Source organism: Dreissena polymorpha, chromosome 7, assembly GCF_020536995.1.
Source record: "Dreissena polymorpha isolate Duluth1 chromosome 7, UMN_Dpol_1.0, whole genome shotgun sequence".
Lineage (NCBI taxonomy): Eukaryota > Metazoa > Mollusca > Bivalvia > Myida > Dreissenidae > Dreissena > Dreissena polymorpha.
This window is the reverse complement of record NC_068361.1, coordinates 88,723,659-88,748,779: the sequence shown is the minus strand read 5'-3', so window position 1 is coordinate 88,748,779 and position 25,121 is coordinate 88,723,659. Positions and strand designations below refer to the sequence as shown.

The window sequence follows — 25,121 nt, the reverse complement described above, 5'->3', positions numbered from 1 at the left end:
AAAAATATCTGCATTCATTTTACATTAATATATATACTTATGGTGGCTAATTGCTTTTATCACCTACCCTTTGTCGGATAAATGCGTGATATACTTACATTATTGAATATAATGGTCACCAATGTAACTACTCAACACCTAGTGTTCCACTAATATACTTACATTATTGATTCAGGGTACTTTCTTTGATGATTATATAATGGTCACCAATTAAACTACTCAACACCTAGTCCCTGGTCGTTTCGCACCTAATATGGGGGCGAAACGACCAGGTGCGAAACGACCAGGGCGGAAACGTCTTGGGGGCGAAACATCCGAGGACCCTCATACAATGAGTGATGTGTTTCATACTTTATCAAGTTTATGTAAGCAATCCTCGTATCTCACAAAATATAACAAAAAACAGTCGATTTAATTTTTAAATTTACTCGATGTCAATATTATAAGTAGTCCAAATAATTAGACGTAAAGTAAACAGTCTAGTAAACTACCCCGTAAATCGACCTCATATTTATAGGAGTACTCCTATCAGTATGCCAGTTATGGCATCTTTAAATTTTAACAAGTTTTTAAGTACGAGTGTGGGAATTCACAGATCTACATTAAATGATTACTTAAAGAATGTTATCTTGAAAAAGACGAGCTAAAACACACATTTCAATTGTTCCTATTTACGTGGGGGCCGCCATCTTGTTTTCTAAAGTAGTTCCAAATCCAATATGAAGGCCGCCTACGTACATCAGAGAGACGGTGTGGTGTAGCCCACTGTCCGATGCGTTCAGATTGGAACAAATCCCTGCCTTCATAACCAATTACGTGTTGATAGCCTAGCCACGCAGTACAATAATTTTACCGTTGTTTTTTTTTTAACTTTTTTTTAATTTTTGTTATTTCTTTTTTATCATGAACCTTAACTTATACACTATTTCCAAAATATAAAAGAAAATGAGGCTTCTATTCATAACATAATACTTAAACCAAAAATAAACCCAGAAATCTGGGCCAATACATGGGGTATGAGATTTAACGCCAAAAAATGTTATATCCTAACCATTTACCAGAAAACCTCAAAATTCTACCAGCTCGACAACCACATCCTTCAACAAGTCCCAGAAAACCCATACTTCGGAGTAACTATATCAGAAGACCTAAATTGGAGCTCACATATAAATAAGATCACCAAAAAAAAGCAAATTCCACACTTGGCTTCCTTAGACGTAAACTGAAACACTGCCCGGAATCATGTCGTCAATCAGCATACTTCGCCCTAGTAAGGTCTACTATTGAATATAGCTCAATCGCATGGGACCCACGCCTTCAAAAAGACGTAGACAAAATTAAAAAGATCCAAAAACTATCAGCGAGATTCATTACCGGAAACTATACCACCAAAACACCTGGCTGCGTGACAAATATGCTGAAATGTATTAAGATCCCACACCTGCAAGAGAATATGAAGGCAAACCGACTGATCTTCTTCTATAAGATGGTTGAGGGGCTGGTACCAGCCCTGCCAAACCAATACTTCCTTACCCCAGTCCGGCAATCTAAACGTAGAGTTACCCCTACGACTTTTTCAGACTTTAAAGTAGACAACATTGTTGAAAATTATTCTACACAGTTGGCAGTTTCAAGTCAACTGTCCTACAGTTGGACTAACCACCCTCTCTACCGTTGCACCGACGCCGAAAGGCTCTGCAACGTATCTATTTAGTCCTACCAAATCTGGTAGAATTTATTGTGATGGCAGAGATTGTATGTGAGAGCAAGGAACGACAACTATGCTTGGTGATTGGTTAAAGTTCACCGTCTACAGTTTGAAAATTTAGTAGCTTACAGCCTGTGTAAGGACGATTTACCTCCCTTGACGACCCTTCATTTGTGAAATTTACATGACAACAAAAAGCCACAATGTCTCATATTTACCTAAATAAAACGTTTATTGGCAAGGATATAAGGGACAGATTTCTTGTGGCATGCGAAAAGGGTGAAATTGGGACAGTTACAAAAATACTGCGTCTTCATGTACCCGCAAATACTAAGGATGAATATGGAAAGAGTGCTTTAGCAAGAGCTTGCGAAGGTGGGTGTCAGACAATTCACACCCAAGACAATTCACCCCTTGGACAATTCACCCCCAGAATTTTATTTCCTTGGACAATTCACCCCAAAAGACAATTCATCCCCAAGACAATTCACCCCCATATTGTATATGAGATTTTATTGTCATTTGCTTTTGTCATATTTGAAAATAAGTTGTGAGCAGATGTTTTGGGTTTATAATTTCGATTTTGCAGCACAATTTTGACGTGAAAATAATAAATGTAGTATGTAAATTAAAGATGACATTGTGATTTTTGTCAAATGCAATTCAACCAATGTATTTTTCAATTAACTGTGTTACAACATATACAATTAAAATAAATTAAGTATTTTGTATAATATTTGTGCATTTGTTAGGTTACTATTTTATTATTAGTACTTTTTCAAATAATGAAGTCGATTCATTAGTTTCATTGAATTCTTAGAATTTTACATTATCACAATTACTTATTTATTCATGTTAGATAGAATAATTAATTTAATAAAATACAATGGTTTTATTTATAAGAAAGCCTTCATAAAAGAAAGGAAATTTAATCTGGTTGGGAGCGTGCCGTTTATGGGTATTACAATCAAGCATTCACACTCCTGATGAGGCTTTATCAAAGTGTCAAAACTGAGTAATCAAAGTGTCAAAACAGATAAACAAAGACTTCAGTTACACACATTGACAAATAATTATGTTGGGCTGGGCAATTCTAATACCAGTAATACCTGTATTAAAAAAATGCCATTTTTGTTCACCTGATATTTTGATTATTATTTTTATTTAAAGGGGCCTTTTCACGTTTTGGTAGTCCACTTCAATCATACAGTATGTTAACTCATTCCATACTACAGCCTTATCTACGTCTCTGCTCTAAGCAACCCCTATCAGTAATAGCCTTATCTCTACCAATAGATAAAGAGTACCCTCATCAGCTCTGAATGCCTGACAGATTATATGTTTATTGTTACCTTTAGTGGTGTGAAAAAGGTTGTTTTTAGGTGTTGTTTCTTTGTAGAGTGATTATGTGACAAATATTTTATTATTATATTTCCTATTTAAAAATAAATATAGTAATATTATTAACATTTCGAAATCTTGCATAACTTATCAAATAAAAAACATTGGATTATTTCCAAATAATCTATCCTATACCATTTTAACTTATTTATACACTTTTTACAAATATAAACTGTTTTAATTAATAAAAAACATTATTAAATAAGACAAAAACACATAATATATTATTTAATGTCATAAAAACAATAATAAGATATTGTTAATAATAAAAACAAACATCAATAAATAAAAAGCACACTTCTGTTCCAATTTAATTATAAGTAATTTTATGGAAAAAAAGAAAGACATTCTAAGAACATCTTTATATGCTTTTATTAGAACTTTTAATATAAAAAAATAATAGAATACAAATAACTATCCTTAGAAAACAGTTATTCGTAATTACTAAATCCTAAAAAAAACTTAAAAAGAAATCAAAAAAATATCTGGGGGTGAATTGTCCAGGGAGCAGGGGGGAATTGTCTAGGGGGTGAATTGTCTTCTGGGGGTGAATTGTCTTGGGGTGGATTGTCTCGCTTCCGCGAAGGTAAACACTGGCTGTGAAACTCACACTATCATATGACTATGAGTTTGTTGCCATAGACTTAATTATCCTTGAGATGCATTATTTTGTGGTATTTTTATGCATTCAGATCTTACATTAATAACCAACAGAGAAACTGATTTAACATGCACCAAGTTTTTCATTCCCTTTTATTCCTAGTGAGATACTTTTGTATCCTTTTTGAGTCGTGGCTAATTTTCATAAAGCTGTTACATTGCAAACATTTTATAAATATATTACCATAAATCATTATAAACATAATTATTAACTGTTGGTCTTTACATTTGTTGCTTTTTTTCAAATGTTTATCATCTGTGTTTATCAAAATAATCGATGTTGACAACGTCATACCGTCATCTTGAAAGTAAGGTCCTTTTTGAGTCATGGATTCTGATGGGCAGTTCCAATTTAAATATTATCATGCTAAAGATACTCTTTATAAGAACTTTTGTTCTTCAGTTTTGTGTGGCTTCTTCTGCTATGATGACATCACATGAAATCAGGTAATAGACATCATAACGTATCTTGAAAAAAACATGATTTTTTACGTTGTCTTACGGTTTAAACTTGGTCAAGTTAGTGGCGAGGTTGTGTGGTGGCCCAGTTAGAATAGTGTGGAGAGCACTAGCCCTGTAAGGGAGATGTCCCAGGTTGGAGTCCCTGACTGGCCACACAATTATCTCACCCTGTGACATTTGGCGCTCAAAGTGGGGCCCGTGACGTTACCTGGGTATACTCCTATAGTGGCCCATGGTTAATTATATATCACCCCGAATCCCTGTATTAAAGGACGAATACATATTCAAGTGGGGGTCTATGTTACGGTCTGAACTTGGTCACATTAGGGGAGAGGTTGTGTGGTGGTCAAGTTAATTCAGTCGGGAGAGCACTCGCCCTGTTAATGAGATGTCTCGGTTTCGAGTTCCTGACTAGCCGCACCATTTTCTCACTATGTGACTGTTGAAATGGCAAAGTTATGGGCCTTGTACTTTTGAAATATTCGGTTTTCCAGAGTTTTTTTACGAACCTCTTTCAGATATATACAAAAAAAAAATTATGTAGCTTTTTTTGGATGCGAGTCTACCTACATTACTAACAGATAAAGTGTGAGTTTTGTTTCGGTCCATTGATTTTTGGCAAAGGTATGGGCTTTGGACTTATAAATTTTCAGTTTTCTGGAGATTTTTTATGCAACGCTTTCAGATATATTGAGCTGATTTTTGGTATTTAGTCCAACTACATGAACTACAGATAAAGTGTTAGTTTTTTTCGGGTCCATTGTTTTTTGGCAAAGTTCTGTGCCTTGGACCAGGGGTTTTTCTGCTATGTACAAAAGGCCGTAAAACGGACCCGATCCCAAACCAAAATTGTAAAAAAAATCCCAATCCCCCCCCCCAAATTTTTTTTTTTTTTTTAAATGAAGTGTCTTATTACTTATGATTATTAGACTCTGTATCTCATTTTTTAACAACCTTCACAATATATAACCATAATATATATGATTTGTATAAAAAATGGCCAGGAAAAGACCTGTTGTGTCAATATTTGTTGCTAAAAAAATCCCAATTTGGTCCTTTTTGTCGATAAAAATCCCCAAATTGCCACTTTTTTCGATTAAAAAATCCCTATTTGACCAGACTCCTTTTCCCAAAATAGCTGGAAAAACCCGTGGACTTAAAATTTTCTTTTTCCGGAGTGTTTTTACACAACCCTCTATGATATTGAGCTGATTTTTGGTGTGTGAGTCTACCTACATGATTAGATGAAGTGCGAGTTTTGTTTCAGTCCATTGATTTTTGAGAAAGTTATGGCCTGGGACTTTGGAATGTTCTTTAAAATAACGCTTCCAGTTCCACATTTTTATGTCCCCCTTCGAAGAAGAGGGGGTAAATTGTTTTGCTCATGTCGGTAGGTCGGTCCGTCGATCCGTCAACCGAATGGTTTCCGGATGATAACTCAAGAACGCTTACGCCTAGGATCATTAATCTTCATAGGTACATTGATCATGACTCGCAGATGACCCCTATTGATTTTCAGGTCACTACCGGTAGTTCAAAGGTCAAGGTCATGGTGACTAGAACCAGTAAAATGGTTTCCGGATGATAACTCAAGATAGTTTACGCCTAGGATCATGAAATTTCATAGGTACATTGATCATGACTTGCAGATGACCCCTATTGACTTTCAGGTCACTAGGTCAAAGGTCAAGGTCACAGTGACTCGAACCAGTAAAATGGTTTCAGGATGATAACTCAAGAACGCTTACGCCTAGGATCATGAAACTTCATAGGTACATTGATCATGACTCGCAGATGACCCCCATTGATTTTTAGGTCACTAGGTCAAAGGTCAAGGTCACGGTGACTTGACACAGTAAAATGGTTTCCAGATGATAACTCAAGAAAGCTTATGCCTAGGATCATGAAACTTCATAGGTACATTGATCATGACTGGCAGATGACCCCTATTGATTTTCAGGTCACTAGGTCAAAGGTCAAGGTCACAGTGACAAAAAACGTATTTACACAATGGCTGCCACTACAACTGACAGCCCATATGGGGGGGCATGCATGTTTTACAAACAGCCTTTGTTTTCAAAAACTCTTTCAGATACTGTCTAAGGCCCGTCAAATATCAATAGACAATAACTTGGTCATGATGTTTTTAATTTGGGCATGCTTTGTGGCTTTAAAGCACAGTAGGGGGGCATTGCATTCCACAATAGAACCCTTGTTTAATTTACATAGTAGATGTGGGCACTTTAATTTGTAAACATATCAGAATGTTCACTTTTGAAACCTCTTGGGTTAATAAAAATGCAAGTACCTTTCTTGAACCATAATGAAATGTTTCTGCTAAAAGCAATGACAGTGCATAGTGACATATGCGCTGCACTCTATGAAAACTGGGCTGAATGCATGTGGGTAAAGTGTTGTCTCATATTAGCCTGTGTAGTCAGCACAGGCTAATTAAGGAAGACTTCACTCAAAGGGAAATGTTCATTAACAGGACATCTATTCTTAATGGAAATGCAGTCTAGGTTAGGGCTGTCACGATACGCCGTGAGCGTACCGCGGTATATCGTGGTACGGCAACACTGTATCGCGGTACGTACCGCGATATTTTACAGAATATGTATCTGTGAAGAAAAAAGCAGAATAACAAGTTTTACAAACTTTATTAAACTCAATAATCAGAAAACACTGGTATCATAGTATGACTAGAAACTGTAAAAGAAACTGTAATAAACTTGATAGAAGTATTTATTGTTATTGTTATTGGCGTCATTTGGTCACAATATACTAAATAGTTTCCCTATATAATTCAATGTAAAAGCGACATCTTTAAGCGAAAATAAATGCCATATTTTGCACATAGAGACCCCCATACCCATACCTTTTCTTATAGGCCATTCTAAGCGGAGTCGATTCGTGCAATAAAAAGATATGTCATGTACGAACCAAGAAAGAATTTGTCAAAAGTCAAAATCGACTGTTTTTGCAACTTTTTTTCCGGCCGTTTAATAGTGGAATGTAACCTCTTTCAATGCAATGTTTTCCTTTAGTCTCAAAGTTTATCATATTTCAGGGATTTAGTAGTGAGCACCTATTCATGCCCTACTAATTTCTCCAAACAATAAAGCCAGAACACTAGTTAAAAGTGTACAACATGCCTTCGAATCAACTATGATATTTTTTTAGAGAGTACAGCACTACATGAAACGGTTATTTAGTATACTGTAACATTTTTCTAAAATGTCCGCCATGTTATTTACAATAGCTGTGACTACAATCTGTGTAAATCGAACGCTTCAAGGGCATGTTTAAAATGCGGAGTCAGCAGGCCCAGTATTGAAAATCCGTAGCGTTTTGACTCTTCCTTGATTAATTCATAATCTTAAGATAACATGATTCGGAAATGCCATGCTTTGAACGATCGATATACTAAAGAAAGAAAATAAGAAATAGAGTAAACATCTTTTGGATAATTATGAACTTATTTGCAAAGGAAATCTGTCCCAAATTCCAAAAAAGGTACGGACCCATACATCACCGTATTTGAAACGTGAAAGTTAAACATCTACCAGTGGAAGCGCTTGCTTGACCTGGATATTAACGGATTATTTATTTAGCCCTTTTAAATCGCTTCTACAGTTTTCAAAACGATATCTATATCAAAATAATTATGTAATGTATTTATATCTGTGCTAATATAATAATATTTAAAAAACCGGTGCGGCAACGCCGTACCGCGGTGCGATTTTTTTCACGACATGCACCGCGATATACCGATATACCGGTGAATCGTGACAGCCCTAGTCTAGGTGGAAAGTGTTGTCCCTGATTAGCCTGTGCAGACAGCATTGGATTATCTGTGACAACCCTTTAAGCTCAGTTTTCTGACATTGCAGTTCATCTGTTATAATTGTTCATTTTTCAGGGGGCCATGCTGAAGTGGCACGACTACTTATCGAGGCAGGTGCTGATGTCAATGCCAAGCAATCTGGTCTAGTCACTTCACTCCACTTGGCTGCAAAGGGTATTTGCATATTATTCTAGAGCATATAGTTTTTTATGCCCCCTTCTTCGAAGAAGAGGGGGTTTATTGTTTTTGACCTGTCTGTCATTTTGTCCCAAAATTTTAACCTTGGTTAAAGTTTGATAACTTTTGTAATATTGAAGAAAGCAACTTCATATTTGGCATGCATGTGTATCTCATGCAGCTGCACATTTTGAGTGGTGAAAAGTCAAGGTCAAGGTCATCCTTCAAGGTGAAAGGTCAAATATCATTGTATTTTCTTTACTAAAACTTTACCCATCGTTAAAGTTTGGTCATAACGTTTATAATATTGAAGATAGCAATTTGATAATTGGCATGCATGTTTATCTCATGAAGCTGTACATTTTTAGTGGTGAAAGGTCATCCTTCAAGGTCAAAAGTAAAAAATATACAATCCAAGGGAAGTAATAAGCTTTAAAAGGGAAGTAATAAGCTTTAAAAGGGAGATAATTTCTAAACCTGCCAAATGATATATTGAAATTTTATTTCAAAGCGATGCAAAAGAGGGCATTGTGTTTCTGACAAACACATCTCTTGTTTATTTCTTTTAAAGAGTGACAAATTGAATTGCATAAGATTTACTAAACAAGCATGTTCACTGTTATTAATGTTATTTTACGATGATTTGCTTGGTCAGTACAATTGTAATAAACTAACAGAACAAAACAAAACAATTTTTAATCTGTAACAGTTAACATGTATTGTATAAAATATTCATTGTAATATAATAATATAATAATTGTAATAAACATAATGATTAAATAACAAGTATATAATGATATTACAAATTAACAAGGAGTATTTAACTATTAGTACTGCTTAAGAAAGATTCTATATCATTAAAATTTACTTTTATTTGCACAATTTTGTGCCAACTTCAATTTATAAGCAAAATTCGTGTAATAAACTACAGTGAATTTTAAGACATACTATCCTTTTTTATAGGAAAACATGCAGAAGTTGTGAAACACTTGCTCTTAAATGGTGCAACAATTGATGCTAAAACATCATCAGGGCTGCGGCCCATTGATTTTTTAAAACATGAGTCAGCGTTATGGAACTTGTTCAATGATGCAATGCGTGGAGACTTACCAGAACTTGAAGATATTCCTGATGTGCCAGAGATACCAGACTATGCCCTGCCAGATGGGGCAGAGCCTAAGAAAGGCAAAAAGGGAAAGAAAGGCAAGAAAGGAAAGAAAAAGGGAGGAAAGAAAAAAGGTGGAAAGAAAAAGGGTGGCAAGAAAAAGAAGAAGAAAAAGTAATGGCAGTTAGAAAAAAAACAGAATATATTATTTTTGTATTTTATTATAAATATTATCAAATATCTGTGATATAAACATTCTCAACAAGTTGAAAGTCAGAATGCTTATACAATGGACAGAATAAATTAGCATAGAAATTGTATGAGACTTGATTTGGTAGAAGGACTCTTAAGTCACTTGTGGCATAAATCAATTTGTGAAGACTTTGTTAAAAATGATTCCTACTATGGATATCACCATGTTGTGTTATATTTTATGTTTTCATAACAAGACAGTCCTTGTTTTGTTTTATTAAAATGTATCATGTCTTTCTGCTCTATTTAATCAGAATATAATTTATTATTTCCTCAACACTTTTTGGATGCAATTGTTCAATTTTGATAATCCTGTTAAACAAACAATCAAGTATCATACTGTATGTGACTGGAATCTTATTTCTCTGAAAATGACATTTCAAAACAAATATGTAAGATCTATAACAATTATTCGAATGCTGTTATGTTTGCTTTATCAAACTAATTAAGAACAATAAATTTTAATATTATTAATGCTATTTGTGTACAAAAGTCACTTTGGTATATCTACACAAATGGCCATTTTTTTTAAAGATATCAAAGTTAACAAAAGATTTTGCAGAAAGTTAGTTTTATAAAATAAATTTCAAATAAGAAATGCTTGAATAATATATTACAATTGATGATAGTGTGTGTCCCAAGTTCAGTCCATACATTTATATTGGCTTTTTGACCTTCTCCCACTCAGAAACAAAGTTAAAATTGCTATGTGCAAACAGCATAAAACAAGAAGGGTCTGCGAGTAACTCGCAGACTGTTCAGGATTTATGCTTTTTGCTGCTCATCAATATCTAAGGGTTTGAAATGAAGCCTTAAAAACTTGACTTTAGTTAAAAGGTATTTATTTAAATTTAACTTTCTAAGGGACTGCAAATGCATCTAACTACCTAACTAAGTGGTAAAGGGTTAAATAACAATCTAAAGCTGGTTATTCTTAACATTTTTTGTATGGTCCCATGATTGTTTTAACTACTGCAAATTGCTACTTCATTATATGCCATGGTTGACTTGTAAACTGTAAATATTCTGCAGAATTTTGTTTTGTTTAGTTGTTCGATCTGTTATTAAGTATGTATTTAAGCATTTCGTCAATATGCAATTGTTCAATAAAAGTAGAATGAATTGAGTGTGTCATGTACAGCATCGATAAATCCTGCACATATTCACTTTTGTCTAGCAAGATTTTAAAAGTCAAATATAGATTTGTACACATCAAAAATACATAGATAAGTCAATTGTTTGCTCAAAACATAGAAGCTCACTACAGCCAAATTATTTGAAAATCACTCAAATATGCACCGACACTGTGCACGCTGTGTATGATAAACACCCGTTCCTCCCCCCTCCCCACCCGTTTGGTCCAAAGTAGGTCAAGGTAAAAGCGAGGTTGAATTTTATTAGCGGATAGAAATGATAGTAAGCAAATTATAAAAGTGGAGTACACTGTCGTAATGGCAAACAGAATGGTAACCCGTTTTTTAACGAAACATAGCCCGTTTGATTTATTCTTCGTAGGAGGCAAACGTAAGAGATATGCCTGTGAAGAAGAACTATTTTAGCTGTTGATCATTTGCAAAAAATGAATTAAAACTGAAATAAAGGACTGACCAAACTGTACATGATGTGTGTGAGTGTGTATTTCAAAGTGTATGAGGTCCTTCCCGGCTAAAGGCCGTATTATGTAAAGACCCTGGGTGTGTTTCAGCACTCCTGCCTAATTTTATTCCTAGATTCAAGAACGTTGGGACGAACTTTGAATTATAGCTGTAATTTCCAGCTATTTAGTTGTTTTACTGAAAGTTATATAATTTTGGTGTGTCCTTACGCTGAAGGGGGGAAACCAGGATGCACGGAGAAAACCCACGGGTCCGATATGGTGACCACCTACCAAACTCACATGCACTGGGAACGGGGACTAAACCCGGGTCGCAGAAGTGAGAAGCGCCTGTACCTACCACTGCGCTTACCGGGCAGCAAAACTGCTGGAAGATGTCGAGTCCTAAAAATAATTAGGGCGTCATTGAATTAAAGGAATTCAAATCCAACGCATTCTGATAGCGCAGCATATTTTAGCAGCCAATTATTATCAGCGCGATGTATTTGCGCGTGAAACTGGCAACGCGTTATCAATGCACCATGTTTACAGATTTTCTGTAAATAATTGCCAGTAAAAGAACATTTTACATTACAGAAAATGTTTAACGCAAATATATTGGTCACATTGGCTAATCTCTGTCATGTCACAATGCTTCAAATACTAGTACAATTTAAGCAAATTCAACACATTTACAAACTATAACTGTTACTTTGTTCATGACGTTAATGTAACCTCACGAAAACATATGCTATGCATCTATGACTTCACCAGAAACGCACCCCAATGTCGGCGGATCATTTACAAGCGCAACATTCAAACATGAAGACGCAAAACAAACGGGATGGGCGATTTCTTTGAAATTCCAAATTGTTAAAAAAAACGATGAACATACTTCGACAGCTTCAGGATCAGAAAACGCGATTTGCCAAGGCTGCGAGCAAAAAATGATATGAAGATCGCGAGAATTCCTGGCATCAGTTTTAAAAAATATCTGCATTTGACAGTACCACTACCTGTTTATGAACTGGTGGCTTTCATGATGACAAAGCAAGAAGCACGTGCTTTGGACTAGGTTCTCCGCTCTTCGGATATCGTTTCGACGACGCTCTCAGGATATCGTTTCGAAGACGGTAGGGATACCATCCTGGGGATTTTAACCTTCAACGCTTTTCTAGAAACAAAGAACGCAGAGGTAAATAAATCGTCTGAAGCGGGCGATCAAACAGGAACAATCAACATTAAGTGTACTAAAATGTTACCTACGGTTTGTATTGCAAAGAAAGAAATGTGATTTAAACGCATGACTTTGATATCTAGATATGTTATGTTCTCTTAAATATTGCTCGTGGACGTTTAACTGTATAAATAAAATCAATGCATACTTTTGATGTAAATTGCAGCTTGTTTAAGTTCTCGAAAGGAGTTTGATTAAATAGTTAACAATGTCCTAAATATTTTATACCTTTTAGGATGCAATAAAAAGTAGGTGTAGTACATGCATTATATTAAAGTTATAAATAATCTGCCATTTGTTTAGGCAGAGATCTATAAATGTGTTTGATAAATCTGTGGTTCAGGTCGAGAAAGAGACCTGATACTTGCCACGGGAGACAACTCTGTGACCACAACCAAGGTCAGCAAGAAGCCAAGTGTGGCGGCCATAGCTCTCATCCTGCACAGAGAAGCATGAGTTCATTGATCATGATCGTGTTCAATTATGTTTTCCATTGAACAATTGTTATCGTTGAACGAAAACGTATTTTTTGGTCAAATTAAATAAACCATTGGAACACAATACGTATTGGTTTGTCTATAGTGCTTGTTAACTGTAGAAAAAAGACCGTTTGCACATTTTACTCCTGTAAGAAATGTCTTTTCTGTTTTGCTTTTAAAACTAATCACCTGATCGATCAAAAATCTGGTTAGTGGTTTATTTCTGTTTAGTACCAATAAAAATCATCATTTATGAAAACTCAGAAAAAACAAATTTTTTTTTCTCCTTACATTAATAACTCGTCGAGCACGTATCCACAAATCTGTACGTCGTTTTTCATTCGTGTTGAATATCGACGAAATAACAGTTTCATTATACACGACTTATATATAACATATATAACCTTTTTTGCATTCAAAGTTTACTATACGTGCGGTTTATAATGCGTACATGTGATAGAACAGTTAAAAGCATCATATCGCTTTCAAACGCCAGAAACAATAATACACATTTTCGGGCTCATTTTGCGAAAACAAAAAACGAAAGACGCATGTAAATCCGGTAAAACACCCTCAATCTGGTAAATCGTGAATTTGTTGCGAAAAATACATATCCATTGTCGGAAATACTTGTTTAAATAAGCAGTCGGATTCAAAGTCGTGCCTACACAATTTGCGCACCAATGAGCTTGTTATTACACTACAGTGCCGTTATCACCGGTACCCATGCGTATATCAGCATGTTATGTAACTTTTAGCCACAGGTGGTTAGCGTGTGGCTATGATATTAATTAGTGAAAACATCATTTTGAAGGATAAGTTATCATATTATAACGAAAAATCAACTTTTCTAAAAAAATAATTCACTATCAAATATATATATAACAAAGTATCCAACTCGAAATCACCCAAAAACGGGGTGCATCGTTTTGAACAGCCATTACTTCATCAAATATCATAGCCACACGCTAACCACCTGTGCTTTTAGCCAGTGCAAATCATAGGGGGTTTGAACCGGCCGATAGCTGGCCGACTTAACATCTCATTTATCCACAAAATGAGATCTAAATGTAATAACTACTTTTAAAATATATAATTATTGTGATAAATATTACACTATATTAGACATTAATGTGCTTCTTTAATATGGTATATATACCCAATGAAATAGGAGCTCCTAATACAGTCCTTTTAATTTGATAACGAAAAGTTACAGGAGCTCGGCTGATTCTATTTTGAAATAATAATTGCTTTTGCGATGCATAAGCTCAAATTCAATAGGTTTTTTTTACTAAAGACCGCAATAAATACTTGCTTAAGCTTGAGAAAAGCGTAATTCAAAGCTCAAAAGCGTGAATCTATTACGGAAAGCGTGAACTTTATAAGTCTGTATTTACTTGAGAGTTTGATAGTTTATGAATGCATGAATATTTCCTAGTATCATCATTTTAACAATGAAGTGTACAACACAACGACGATTTAATCCGTTCCTCCACCGAATATTAAATAATATTAACTTTTGGTAAACAAAATCATGTCAAACAAGGCCGCCGAGGCGTAGTGGGTATGGGGTTCGCCTAGCTATATTTAGGTCACGGGTTCGATCCCCGCTGTTTGAGCGTTCATTAGATGCCCCAAAAGACACTAAGTACTGGTTCTACATAGGACCAATGAGTCGTTATATAGTCATTGTGCATCGATGCTTGAGAGTAGCCCTGCACTTAATGGGAAGGAGAAGTTTTTTTTTCGCAATAAACAAGATATCCGACAAACTTTCAAATGTGTTCTTACAGAGTGCTTTTCAAAGTTTAATATGTAACTTTTAGCCACAGGTGGTTAGCGTGTGGCTATGATATTAATTAGTGAAAACATCATTTTGAAGGATAAGTTATCATATTATAACGAAAAATCAACTTTTCTAAAAAAATAATTCACTATCAAATATATATATAACAAAGTATCCAACTCGAAATCACCCAAAAACGGGGTGCATCGTTTTGAACAGCCATTACTTCATCAAATATCATAGCCACACGCTAACCACCTGTGCTTTTAGCCAGTGCAAATCATAGGGGGTTTGAACCGGTCGATAGCTGGCCGACTTAACATCTCATTTATCCACAAAATGAGATCTAAATTTAATAACTACTAATGAAAATATATAATTATTGTGATAAATATTACACTATATTAGACATTAATGTGCTTCTTTAATATGGTATATATACCAAATGAAATAGGAGCTCCTAATACAGTCCTTTTAATTTGATAACGAAAAGTTACAGGAGCTCGGCTGATTCTATTTTGAAATAATAATTGCTTTTGCGATGCATAAGCTCAAATTCAATAGTTTTTTTTTACTAAAGACCGCAATAAATATGCTTAAGCTTGAGAAAAGCGTAATTCAAAGCTCAAAAGCGTGAATCTATTACGGAAAGCGTGAACTTTATAAGTCTGTATTTACTTGAGAGTTTGATAGTTTATGAATGCAAGAATATTTCCTAGTATCATCATTTTAACAATGAAAAGTGTACAACACAACGACGATTTAATCCGTTCCTCCACCGAATATTAAATAATATTAACTTTTGGTAAACAAAATCATGTCAAACAAGGCCGCCGAGGCGTAGTGGGTATGGGGTTCGCCTAGCTATATTTAGGTCACGGGTTCGATCCCCGCTGTTTGAGCGTTCATTAGATCCCCCAAAAGACACTAAGTACTGGTTCTACATAGGACCAATGAGTCGTTATATAGTCATTGTGCATCGATGCTTGAGTGTAGCCCTGCACTTAATGGGAAGGAGAAGAAGTTTTTTTTTCGCAAAAAACAAGATATCCGACAAACTTTCAAATGTGTTCTTACAGAGTGCTTTTCAAAGTTTTAACTATGAACATCCAAAGATTTGTTTCATAAAAAACTAGGTTTATAAATTACTTATCGACAGAAAAAAACAACATGAAAATGCACTTTTATGCACGAAACAAAAATAAAGACAAACACACGACCCGAAAATAGTTTATTTGTACTTGTTCTGTCTTATCTACTCGTTAATTTTAAAGTTTACTTATGCCTTTGCGATTCTATGCACTTGTTTGAAGTACCGTTCCCTGATAAAGCAACCTCCACGCAAAGATTTGACCAGAACCAGCATAGCTGGATCAAATTATAAGCAAGGAACGACAACTCTGCGTGGAGATTGCTGGTAAAGGTCTTCCGATATTGTTACATTACCGATATAGTGATATTTAACCTCATTACTTGGTGCAAATTCCGAAATTTACAAAACATTATGGGTACGAAAAATATACGAAAAATTATTTTACTTAAGAATATAAAAATGCGATAAATTTCCTGTAAATTGATTTGTTTGTAGATACTTGGAGCTATTTTAATCGATCCACACAACATACAATAACTTCAATTTATTCTCGCGAGAAGTCTGGGCAGACAACGAGATTGACGCCATAATGGATTTGTAATCAATAAAGTGCGGTAGATACTCCAATGTTTATGCTATAATTGATCATGTGAATCATCCAGTACAAGGAACATAATTACATTGCAAACATGAGTTGGGGTCTAGATTTGTGGGTAAGTGTCACATTAAAACTAGCCACCATTCTTATGTTTTAAGCGATATTTACGTTAAAAATCATTGAACCGGAAACAGGAACAACTTAATCTGTCAAATTAAATTTTGTAATTGTTTGTATTGCCATCGCATGGAACAATGTTTTAGTTGAAACTTGAAATTCTGTAATAGTTTGTATCAAATAAGCAATACACCTCTATTGGTAAGATTCATCGGTCATCTGCCCATGAAATGTTTACAATTGATAATGAATTACAAAATTGTATTTGTCACACTCTATGGCTAATAACTCTGATTTTAAGGTATCTCTCTTTCTATATCAGTATACCCTGCAGAGGTGTGGCAATGATGTGTGCCCGAGCTTGTGGATGGGCATGTTATGAGAAGTAATAATGACTAATGTGATTTCATCATTTTGTTTTCGACACCTGAACCTTTTTATTTCTCTAACATGCCCCTCGAGTATTACTCAATAATTTGTTGATTTTCTTTCTACAATGTGTTTTACATATTTAATAATGGAATTCCAGACACCATGTTAACTGTCTAACATGCCCAACAATAAACTTAAAAAGTACCACTGCTATAGACCAGCTGACAAGTGACGTCACCAGGGCTCGAAATTAACACTCGCACACTCGCAAAATGCGAGTGCAAAATACCGATTGCGAGTTAAGTTTTAAGCCACTAGTAATTTTTTGCGAGTAAAGAAATAGTGAAAAAAAAAACAACAGTAATATTGCTAAATGCGTTCGACGTCCTGAAGGCTTAACCATAGGTCATGGAACGTCCTAATACCCGTATGCGGAAGTGTGCACCTTGTATATAGACAAGTATACTTATAGTTCAGATACGAGGATGGTATTGGTACAAAGAACGTTAAACAGTCGACTAATTCACACGTGTTCATTGAACTTGAACAGACATGGCCTCGAAGCGAAAAATAACTAGTTTCTTTTTGCCCACAGATGGAAATAACAATACGAAATTAAATTATGTTTCCATCAAAATTTGCGAGAATGTTTTTGATTTTGCGAGTTGATATTAAAGCTTCTCGTAATGTTTTGCGAGTAGAAAAAAAAGGAAAATTCGAGCCCTGCGTCACGCGCACCTGCAAATATTAGACTCCGCCCACTGGTTGGCAAAAAGAGGTGAAATTCCAGTGCTTTCCACAAGATTTTTGTCAGCCGCCCCGGGGCTGATAGGGATGGTACCCCTCTCAACGTTGATTTAAAAAAAAAATTAACGTGTCAATTCACGTTCTGTGGTGCGTTATAACTCAAAGAAAAACAGTGTCAAAAGACGTCATTTGGTGCTCTATAACTCTTCAAGAAAATCCCCCAGTCATTAAAAAATATATATTATTTTTTTTTATTGTTTAATTGTTTTAAAACTTTAACGCACAGATAGTAAAATCCCGACTCGAACGATTTCCAATACATCTGTTTCAATCCGACTGAGGGACACTATTACTGTATACTTACTACTTTTCAAGTTTCTATTTATTACCCGATAATCACGTTTATTCAGTTTTTATAAATCACTTTCTGGTAAATATTTAGATAAAAGCTCTCAATTATATTTCTTTAACACAAACCTTGCCATTTTTCTATAGTATCAAATAAATTTTAAGTGACTATTTATAGATCTGATGAAATATTGCCTCTGAACATGCGTCAATCCCCTGACGTGTTGTGTGCTTGTTAAAGCGCTCAATACACGCACGCTTTTTATGCAAATGACGCGTAGTTGTACATGCTGCATAATTTTCGCGCTCTTTTTAATTGAGAAAAAGAATCAAAACAAAATAAATTTGCACTGCTAATTTGAAGCAAGAATATTTTAACGTTGCGGTAACATTTACATTCGGAAGTGTGTTTTGGATTAAAAACGCGTTAACATCGACTTACGGGAATGGGTTTCGGATTACAAATTTAATTATTCCCATTTTATATTTCAACAAATATTAACAGTTGCGTTATGAATTCAACGAAAATTTGTTTAAACACTTTACCTGTCGAATAAATGTTTTGACGGAATTATGCATGAAATTCACGTTGTACACGAGGATTACGGCCGTTTGCTATCATCAGTCTTCTAAGTATCGATTATCAGACGAAACATTTACAAGTGTGCGTAATTAATTCAACGAAAATTTGTTTAAGCGCATTACGTGTCGAATAAATGTCAGAAAAATGAGGTGAATCAGTTCTATAAATGGACATGATGAAATACACATGTACTGAAATTAAATTGTTATCGCATAATTTTAACCGGGAATTATTCGTACAACTTACTCGCTATAAGTAATTAATTATTTACCACTTGCCATTAATTTCTCGTATTAATTATAAGTCATAGGTAACACTTGTTTACAATAAAAAGGTGTGATGATGATGCCCGAAACCGTATTTAATGTACTGTACTGAACTAGTTACTGGTTTTATATTACGTAAATGGTACAACTTCTAATCAAGCTGCGATAAACTCTACTTCGTGCCCGACGTCAATAAAAAATAATGGTCGATAGTTAACCCGCCCTCATAAGCATTCGCGTAACTTATTGGACGATGAACATCACAGTTTGATGTCTTTAAAGTTACCTGATACATCCTTGTCAGCATTTAAATGTGGCTAGAATAATCGATACGCACGTCATGCTATTCTCTTATCAGTGGATTATCCATTACCCCATGTGGTGTTTATGGCGATTAATTGTGAAAGAAGGTACCGAGTGCTTTTTTAAAACAGGGAATATTGATACATGTACACTTATAGAGAAACCTTGATTTTTTTTGTCAATCTCCACTTTCTTTTACTGAAAATACACTAATCGGAAAATTTCAAGCGCCCCGGGGACTCTGATTTCGAAATTCAAGCGCCCTGGCAAGGGATTGTTAAATGGCCTGTGGAAAGCCCTGAATTCATATAAGCACATATAGAGAAGATTGAAATAATAATCGTTTTTATTGATAATCATGCACTATATCAAACATAATTTTGCTAACTATGTCTGAATAAAACATAAGCCTGCAAGGAAATGCATTTTTGGAACGATTATATTGTTGTTATTATATGTTTTTTACTATAAACGAACTCGGGAGTAGAACACATTATACGAGCTCGGTATGTGGTTACCATAAAAATCTCTTTTTGACACATCTTCGAGACCATTTTTTAGATAAAACATTCTCAGATATTGAAATTCTTTCAGAATAAATCAAATGAAATGAACACATTAAGGATGTTAACAAACAGCAAATAGATCGACTTTATGTACGCAACATATAGTAAGTTATTCACACATTTATGCCTGTAAAAACTTGCCTTGTTACATATTAAATGAATTTTCTTGATAAATGTAATTGTTTTTATTTAATTATTCACACCAATTTTGACACTCTTTGTTTCAGCGTTTTAACAGGTGTTTGATTGCACCTTTTTTCATCATTAACCGATTTTCTCGTTATGATCGGATACTGTCCAAACAATTACAAAGAACACATGGTGTCATAAATCCAGGGACCTAATCTTGGGTCCCTTCATAAACCACATGTGGCATACAAGTGTCTGGTCATTAAACAAAATTTATGATACCTCCATGTCATCTCTTGGCATATTGAGCGATCATCCAAGCAAAATTGTAAAGCCAAAATACGAAACAGTTGCTTTAATAGAATATTCTAACATATTTAAAAAAATGAAGATATTTGTCCGAAATGGATTTACAGGAACTAGTGGTTATATTAGCCAGTTTAATCGTAATAATACAGTGTTTAATAACTATAAAGTAAAAATATTGTGCAATTTCACTGCTACACAATTAACGTATTTAACGAGTAAATACCGGAAAATGTAAACTCGGCTATTACGTGTTATGATTGTACGTTACTGTAGTGTACAAAATGACATCATGAAAACAAGAAAACAACAAAAGGGTAAAAAATACTTGCATAAAATGAATTAATATATAGATTTATTTATCATAAAATGCTAGATTGTTATTAGAGCTGCAACGATTCACCAACAGCTCGATTCAATTTAGATTTCAGACACTCCGATACCTAGTTTTCTAGTTTCTAATTTCGGCTGCAGTCCCCCACCTGAAATGTATACTTTTTTCCCTTTGGGGAGAAAAATTCCCCCTGAATTTTTGTTTTATTTATTTTTTTATTTTTTATAGAAAGATATTTGTCATGATTATAATATCTCAATTCTATTTCAATTTAATCTTGTCAAACATACTAAATTATGAAAAAAGAAATGAATATAGTGCAAACATGTACAAATGTAATAATGAGAAAGAGCAAGTACAAAAATCCCCCAAATAGGGAAACACCGCAAAGATTTCCCTTCATGAGGGTAGCGACCTGCTTCCCCTAAAATGGATTGAGGGCCCTGCAAACTCATCCAATGAATCAATTAGCAAGACATTCAATTAAAATCTCATTTTACTCACCGTAATTGCCCCTTACATTTGAAAATGATTTAACTCTTCTATGTATGTGGTATGAGAGACCTTGGTAATTTCCATTTATTCTAAATCCCAGACAATATGTCAAGTAAGTCCATATTACACATAACATTTACTTTCAATACATTTTTCATAATCACTAAATAATCAGGCATCAAACTGTTTTGGAACAAGTTAATTCAGTTTTGGATACTTACTTTTGGAAACATTGTTTTTACATATACAAAGCCTAGCCTTGCATGCAGCGGTCTCACAATCTTTCTGATTAGTCCAGTTATAAAAGCTAAAATTTACCGTAATTACTATAAGTTTTCGGACACTAAGTTTTCGGAAAACCCCTTTTTCGGCCAAAATAATTATTTTCCGTGACTCTTAATTTTTGGACATGCACGTTTTCGTCTATCATACATGATTAGGACAGTATATTGTACAGCCCTATTTTATCAGATTTCGGCACTGTATTCGCTTATCTTGTGACGCATTGATCATGGGGTTTTACAAACAGTCATAAAACCTGGGAGACGCATGCATGAGGTCAATGGGCCATTACAATAATAAGCAAAGCTGTGAAGTTGTTTTTATTTTAAACTAGAAACACTATTGTGCATTGATTTATTGCTTTTATTTCAATATAATTATAATTTACGGACATTAAATTTTTGTCACTAAATTTTTGAACACCTGAATTTTTTTTATATTTTCCGTAACTAAATTTTCGGACACAAACTTAGAGTAATAACATTACTTTCACTTTCTCTGAATTGTCAGAAAATAGTTTGTAAGCAGAGCCTGATAAGCTCACATCAAAATTCTTAATCTCAATCAGACCCTGTCCCAATTGAAGGACAAATCAAATCTTTCTAACTTATACATGTATATAGACAACTATCCCACAGCTCTATTTGTATAGTTTTTCTGTGAAAAAATGGCAAATATTTGTTTTTACGAAATTCTTATCTCATTAATCTTCATTGAGCAGGTTTGTTTAAAAGAAAAATATTTTTTCTTTATGCATGAGAAAGTGAAATAAAACATATTTTGTGTTCATCACAAAATGGCTCAACAATTCTCATTAAAAATGTCCCCAACTTTGTCGTAAAAAATTATGGGATGTATGTGTTATTTTAATTCATGATACATGTATATATAGGACAGATAATATCCACCTGTTTTGTATTGTGTTTTTTTCGAGTCAACTGTATAATAGATGTAAAGTTTAGATTGAATAGCAACATGGCTATTTGGTAAGTTGAACGGAGTTGTGTTTGCCTCTAGAGACTTAAATGTGATGTATTGTACACAGTACTCATATTGGAACAGTTTTTCAGCTGATTTGTATTAACACTGATGACTACTTCATCAACATTTTTAATTTAATGTTAATGTCTCTCTATTTATTAATACTGTTAATCTTGCATTTTGTTATTAAATGATTGAAACACTGTGCCATGTGTGTACATTAAGAATTCAACACTCAGCAGCAAACAGTGAACATTGTTCCACACAGATGTTAGATCACTAGTTCACAATTAACAAACACTGATGGGCCAGAAAGTTTGTCAAAACGTGTGTTAGCCGTACTGATAACCCTTCAAAAGTTAACGTTAATAAAATTTATTGAAGTTAATAGGAGTTACATGACGAACAATGTGTTCTAAAAGGAGCAGTTGATGCACAAAACTCCGCAAATTACAAGGGTGTTCAAGTAAATCATTTTTCGGCACTGTTCTAAATTTAAAATGGAAATGAAGTATAAAATAGCACAGCAGAAAATTGAAGAAGCCTAAGAATATAAGGATTTATGAGCTGAAAGATCTACAGTTAAGTTGTAAAGATTTGTGATGAAAAAGTAGGCCAGAATGAATGTACTGATTTGTAATGAAAAATCCTGCAAGTAGGCCGAATTAATTAATAAAAGGAATTTCATATTTATGAATATACCAAAACTGTGTGAAATATAAAACGTGTAATCTACAAAATGTTGATTCATTTACATTAACAAATATTGACAATTCTATTGTAGTGCAGCAAAAACAATATTCTCATTTTGCATGGAGCTATTTGAAAATAACATGGATGCGGCATAGTGTTTTGCAACAATGTAAACTGAGTGAAAACTATTTTATCTCCAATCAAAAGGCTAACTGGATACAAAGTTTCTCACTCAATTCACTTTATCAATTGTTTGTGTCTCTTTATATTAAAGCATTGTCAGAGCAAAAACATTTATACTTCGAAGCTGTGCTGCCATATTTAACAATTATTACCATATTGCCTTCTGGTAATTAGCCCTTATAGCGCTGGAACCGAATTGTGAAGGCCTTTGCAAACAGTTTGGATCCAGATGAGACGCCACAGAACTGTTTGCTATTCTGATAGTATTCATTGAAAAAAAATCGAAGAAAATGCTAATTTCAGAAATTCAGCAGACAACATTTTAGCAGACGACAAATTTCTCAGCATGCAAAGAGTTAGTATATGTTGTATATTATAATTATTGTTCCCATGATATCCTTCTATAATTTTTTAATAAAAGTACTTTTATAATGTTTTCATTTATGAAATTTAAACATGTTAAAATATTGAGTTAAAACAAGCTCTGGTTTCAGCAGTGCAATCCTGAACTCCCTTAAAGTCACCATAACGCTCAAAATCAACGAAAATTTCGTTAAGTATTTCGTAAAATAAAGTAAACACCTTAACAATCAGTGTTCCTTATAGCAATAGCCAAAATTTCAACGCTAGATGTGGTATGATTACTAAGATTTTTGTAGATACAAAATGCTTGTTTTTATTTATTTGTGGCAACAATTAATTCCTGGTGTGTAGAAATACCGAAATCCTCGTAATTACCGAAATCCCCTGAAATCCCCCGAAATCCCCAATAATATTTATTATTTATCAAAATACTGCGGATATTAAGATAGACTATTGCAAAATACAATCTATTCACTGATGAAACATTGTTTTTATCCATGTTTGGTAGTGAAAAACTAAAAAATATACATAATTATTGGGATTCCGAGTATGAATCCATAGTGCATGTTTTCACAAGCACAATCAGGTACAGAAATCTTCGCTGATTTAGTTTTTCACTACCAAACATGGATAAAAACAATTTTTCATCAGTGAATAGATTGTATTTTGCAATATTCTATCTTAATATCCGCAGTATTTTGAAAAATAATAAATATTATTGGGGATTTCGGTAATTACGGGGATTTCGGTATTTCTACACACACGGAATTAATTGTGGCCACAAATAAATAAAAACGAGCATTTTGTATCTACAAAAATCTAAGTAATCATACCACATCTAGCGTTGAAAATTTGGCTATTGCTATAAGGAACACTGATTGTTAAGGTGTTAACTTTATTTTACGAAATACTTAACGAAATTTTCGTTGATTTTGAGCGTTATAGTGACTTTAAATAAGCTTTAAGTAAATTTCATCTTGATTGTTACCCAGGTCAGTGCGAGGTCATGCTGTCTGGAACCCTATGTAATTTACATGTACTAAGGCAAAACAAAAGTTATTCTTGGACCACAAAACATCTTTAAAAAAGATATATGGCATATAATTATGCATTAATTATCATGCACTCATGGCAGGTATAAATAAAAGATTCTTGATTAGGTGTTTCACAACACGTGATAAATACCACCTTTGATTTAAAAGAATATTGCTATCAAATTGACAGGAACTGGTAACTGCAAAAATAAACATGCTATTTATGATTCTCAATTGCATGTACGCATTTTCATTGGCTAAAATAAGCTTTGGTGAAGACTCTTTTTGTAGGCACTTTTGTCTGGGAAGAACAATTCTTATGCAAGCGGAAATAAGTACGTCCTAGAATCTTACACTTAATTTTATCGCGTCCTTTTCTTTTTAAACAACAGAATAACGTGTTACAGAGGTATCTTAGTCAATAAAATAAAAATAAAAATTATTAAAGTGATATTATTGGCATTTTTCACTGTTGAATTTAGCTGAAAAGAATTAACAGGTCAAAAGAGTTAGTTAAAATGTGGTTACTGACCAATTATCTGCAACTCGTCTTGCTACCAGTTATTTATAAAAATATATTTTATATTCGATATCTTACGTGACTCACCCAGTCCTCTAAG

General features: G+C 34.1%; 2 protein-coding genes and 1 long non-coding RNA gene across 4 annotated transcripts in view; all 3 read left to right on the top strand.

The window, feature by feature from the left end:
- Positions 1-1,862: 1,862 nt before the first annotated feature.
- Positions 1,863-10,735, top strand: LOC127839137 (uncharacterized). 2 transcript variants are annotated; one of them, XM_052367338.1, is made up of 3 exons: positions 1,863-2,083; positions 8,154-8,252; positions 9,219-10,735. In XM_052367338.1, the coding sequence occupies exons 1-3, from the start codon at positions 1,912-1,914 to the stop codon at positions 9,536-9,538; spliced, it is 591 nt and encodes a 196-aa protein (XP_052223298.1). In that variant the 5' UTR covers positions 1,863-1,911; the 3' UTR covers positions 9,539-10,735. The 2 variants fall into 2 exon arrangements, with proteins under 2 accessions (XP_052223298.1, XP_052223299.1); XM_052367339.1 differs by lacking the exon at positions 1,863-2,083 and adding an exon at positions 4,084-4,216.
- LOC127839139 (uncharacterized) lies at positions 5,322-8,107 on the top strand. Its single transcript, XR_008030177.1, has 3 exons — positions 5,322-5,750; positions 6,047-6,753; positions 8,038-8,107. It is a non-coding gene; the product is annotated as an uncharacterized LOC127839139 (long non-coding RNA).
- Positions 10,736-16,201: 5,466 nt separating the features above from the next.
- LOC127838538 (formin-binding protein 1-like) overlaps positions 16,202-25,121 on the top strand; it is a 68,921-nt gene continuing 60,001 nt past the window's right edge. Inside the window, exon 1 of the mRNA XM_052366355.1 lies at positions 16,202-16,514. Within this exon, the coding sequence (XP_052222315.1) occupies positions 16,491-16,514 (24 nt within the window). The 5' untranslated portion in view covers positions 16,202-16,490. The remainder of the gene's footprint in view (positions 16,515-25,121) is intronic.

Excerpts from the sequence above, each read along its gene's own strand:
- LOC127839137 (XM_052367338.1), top strand. The coding sequence starts at position 1,912 with ATGTCTCATATTTACCTAAATAAAACGTTTATTGGCAAGGATATAAGG. Across the intron at positions 2,084-8,153 it reads TTTAGCAAGAGCTTGCGAAG|GGGGCCATGCTGAAGTGGCA; the intron begins GTGGGTGTCAGA and ends TTCATTTTTCAG. Across the intron at positions 8,253-9,218 it reads ACTCCACTTGGCTGCAAAGG|GAAAACATGCAGAAGTTGTG; the intron begins GTATTTGCATAT and ends CCTTTTTTATAG.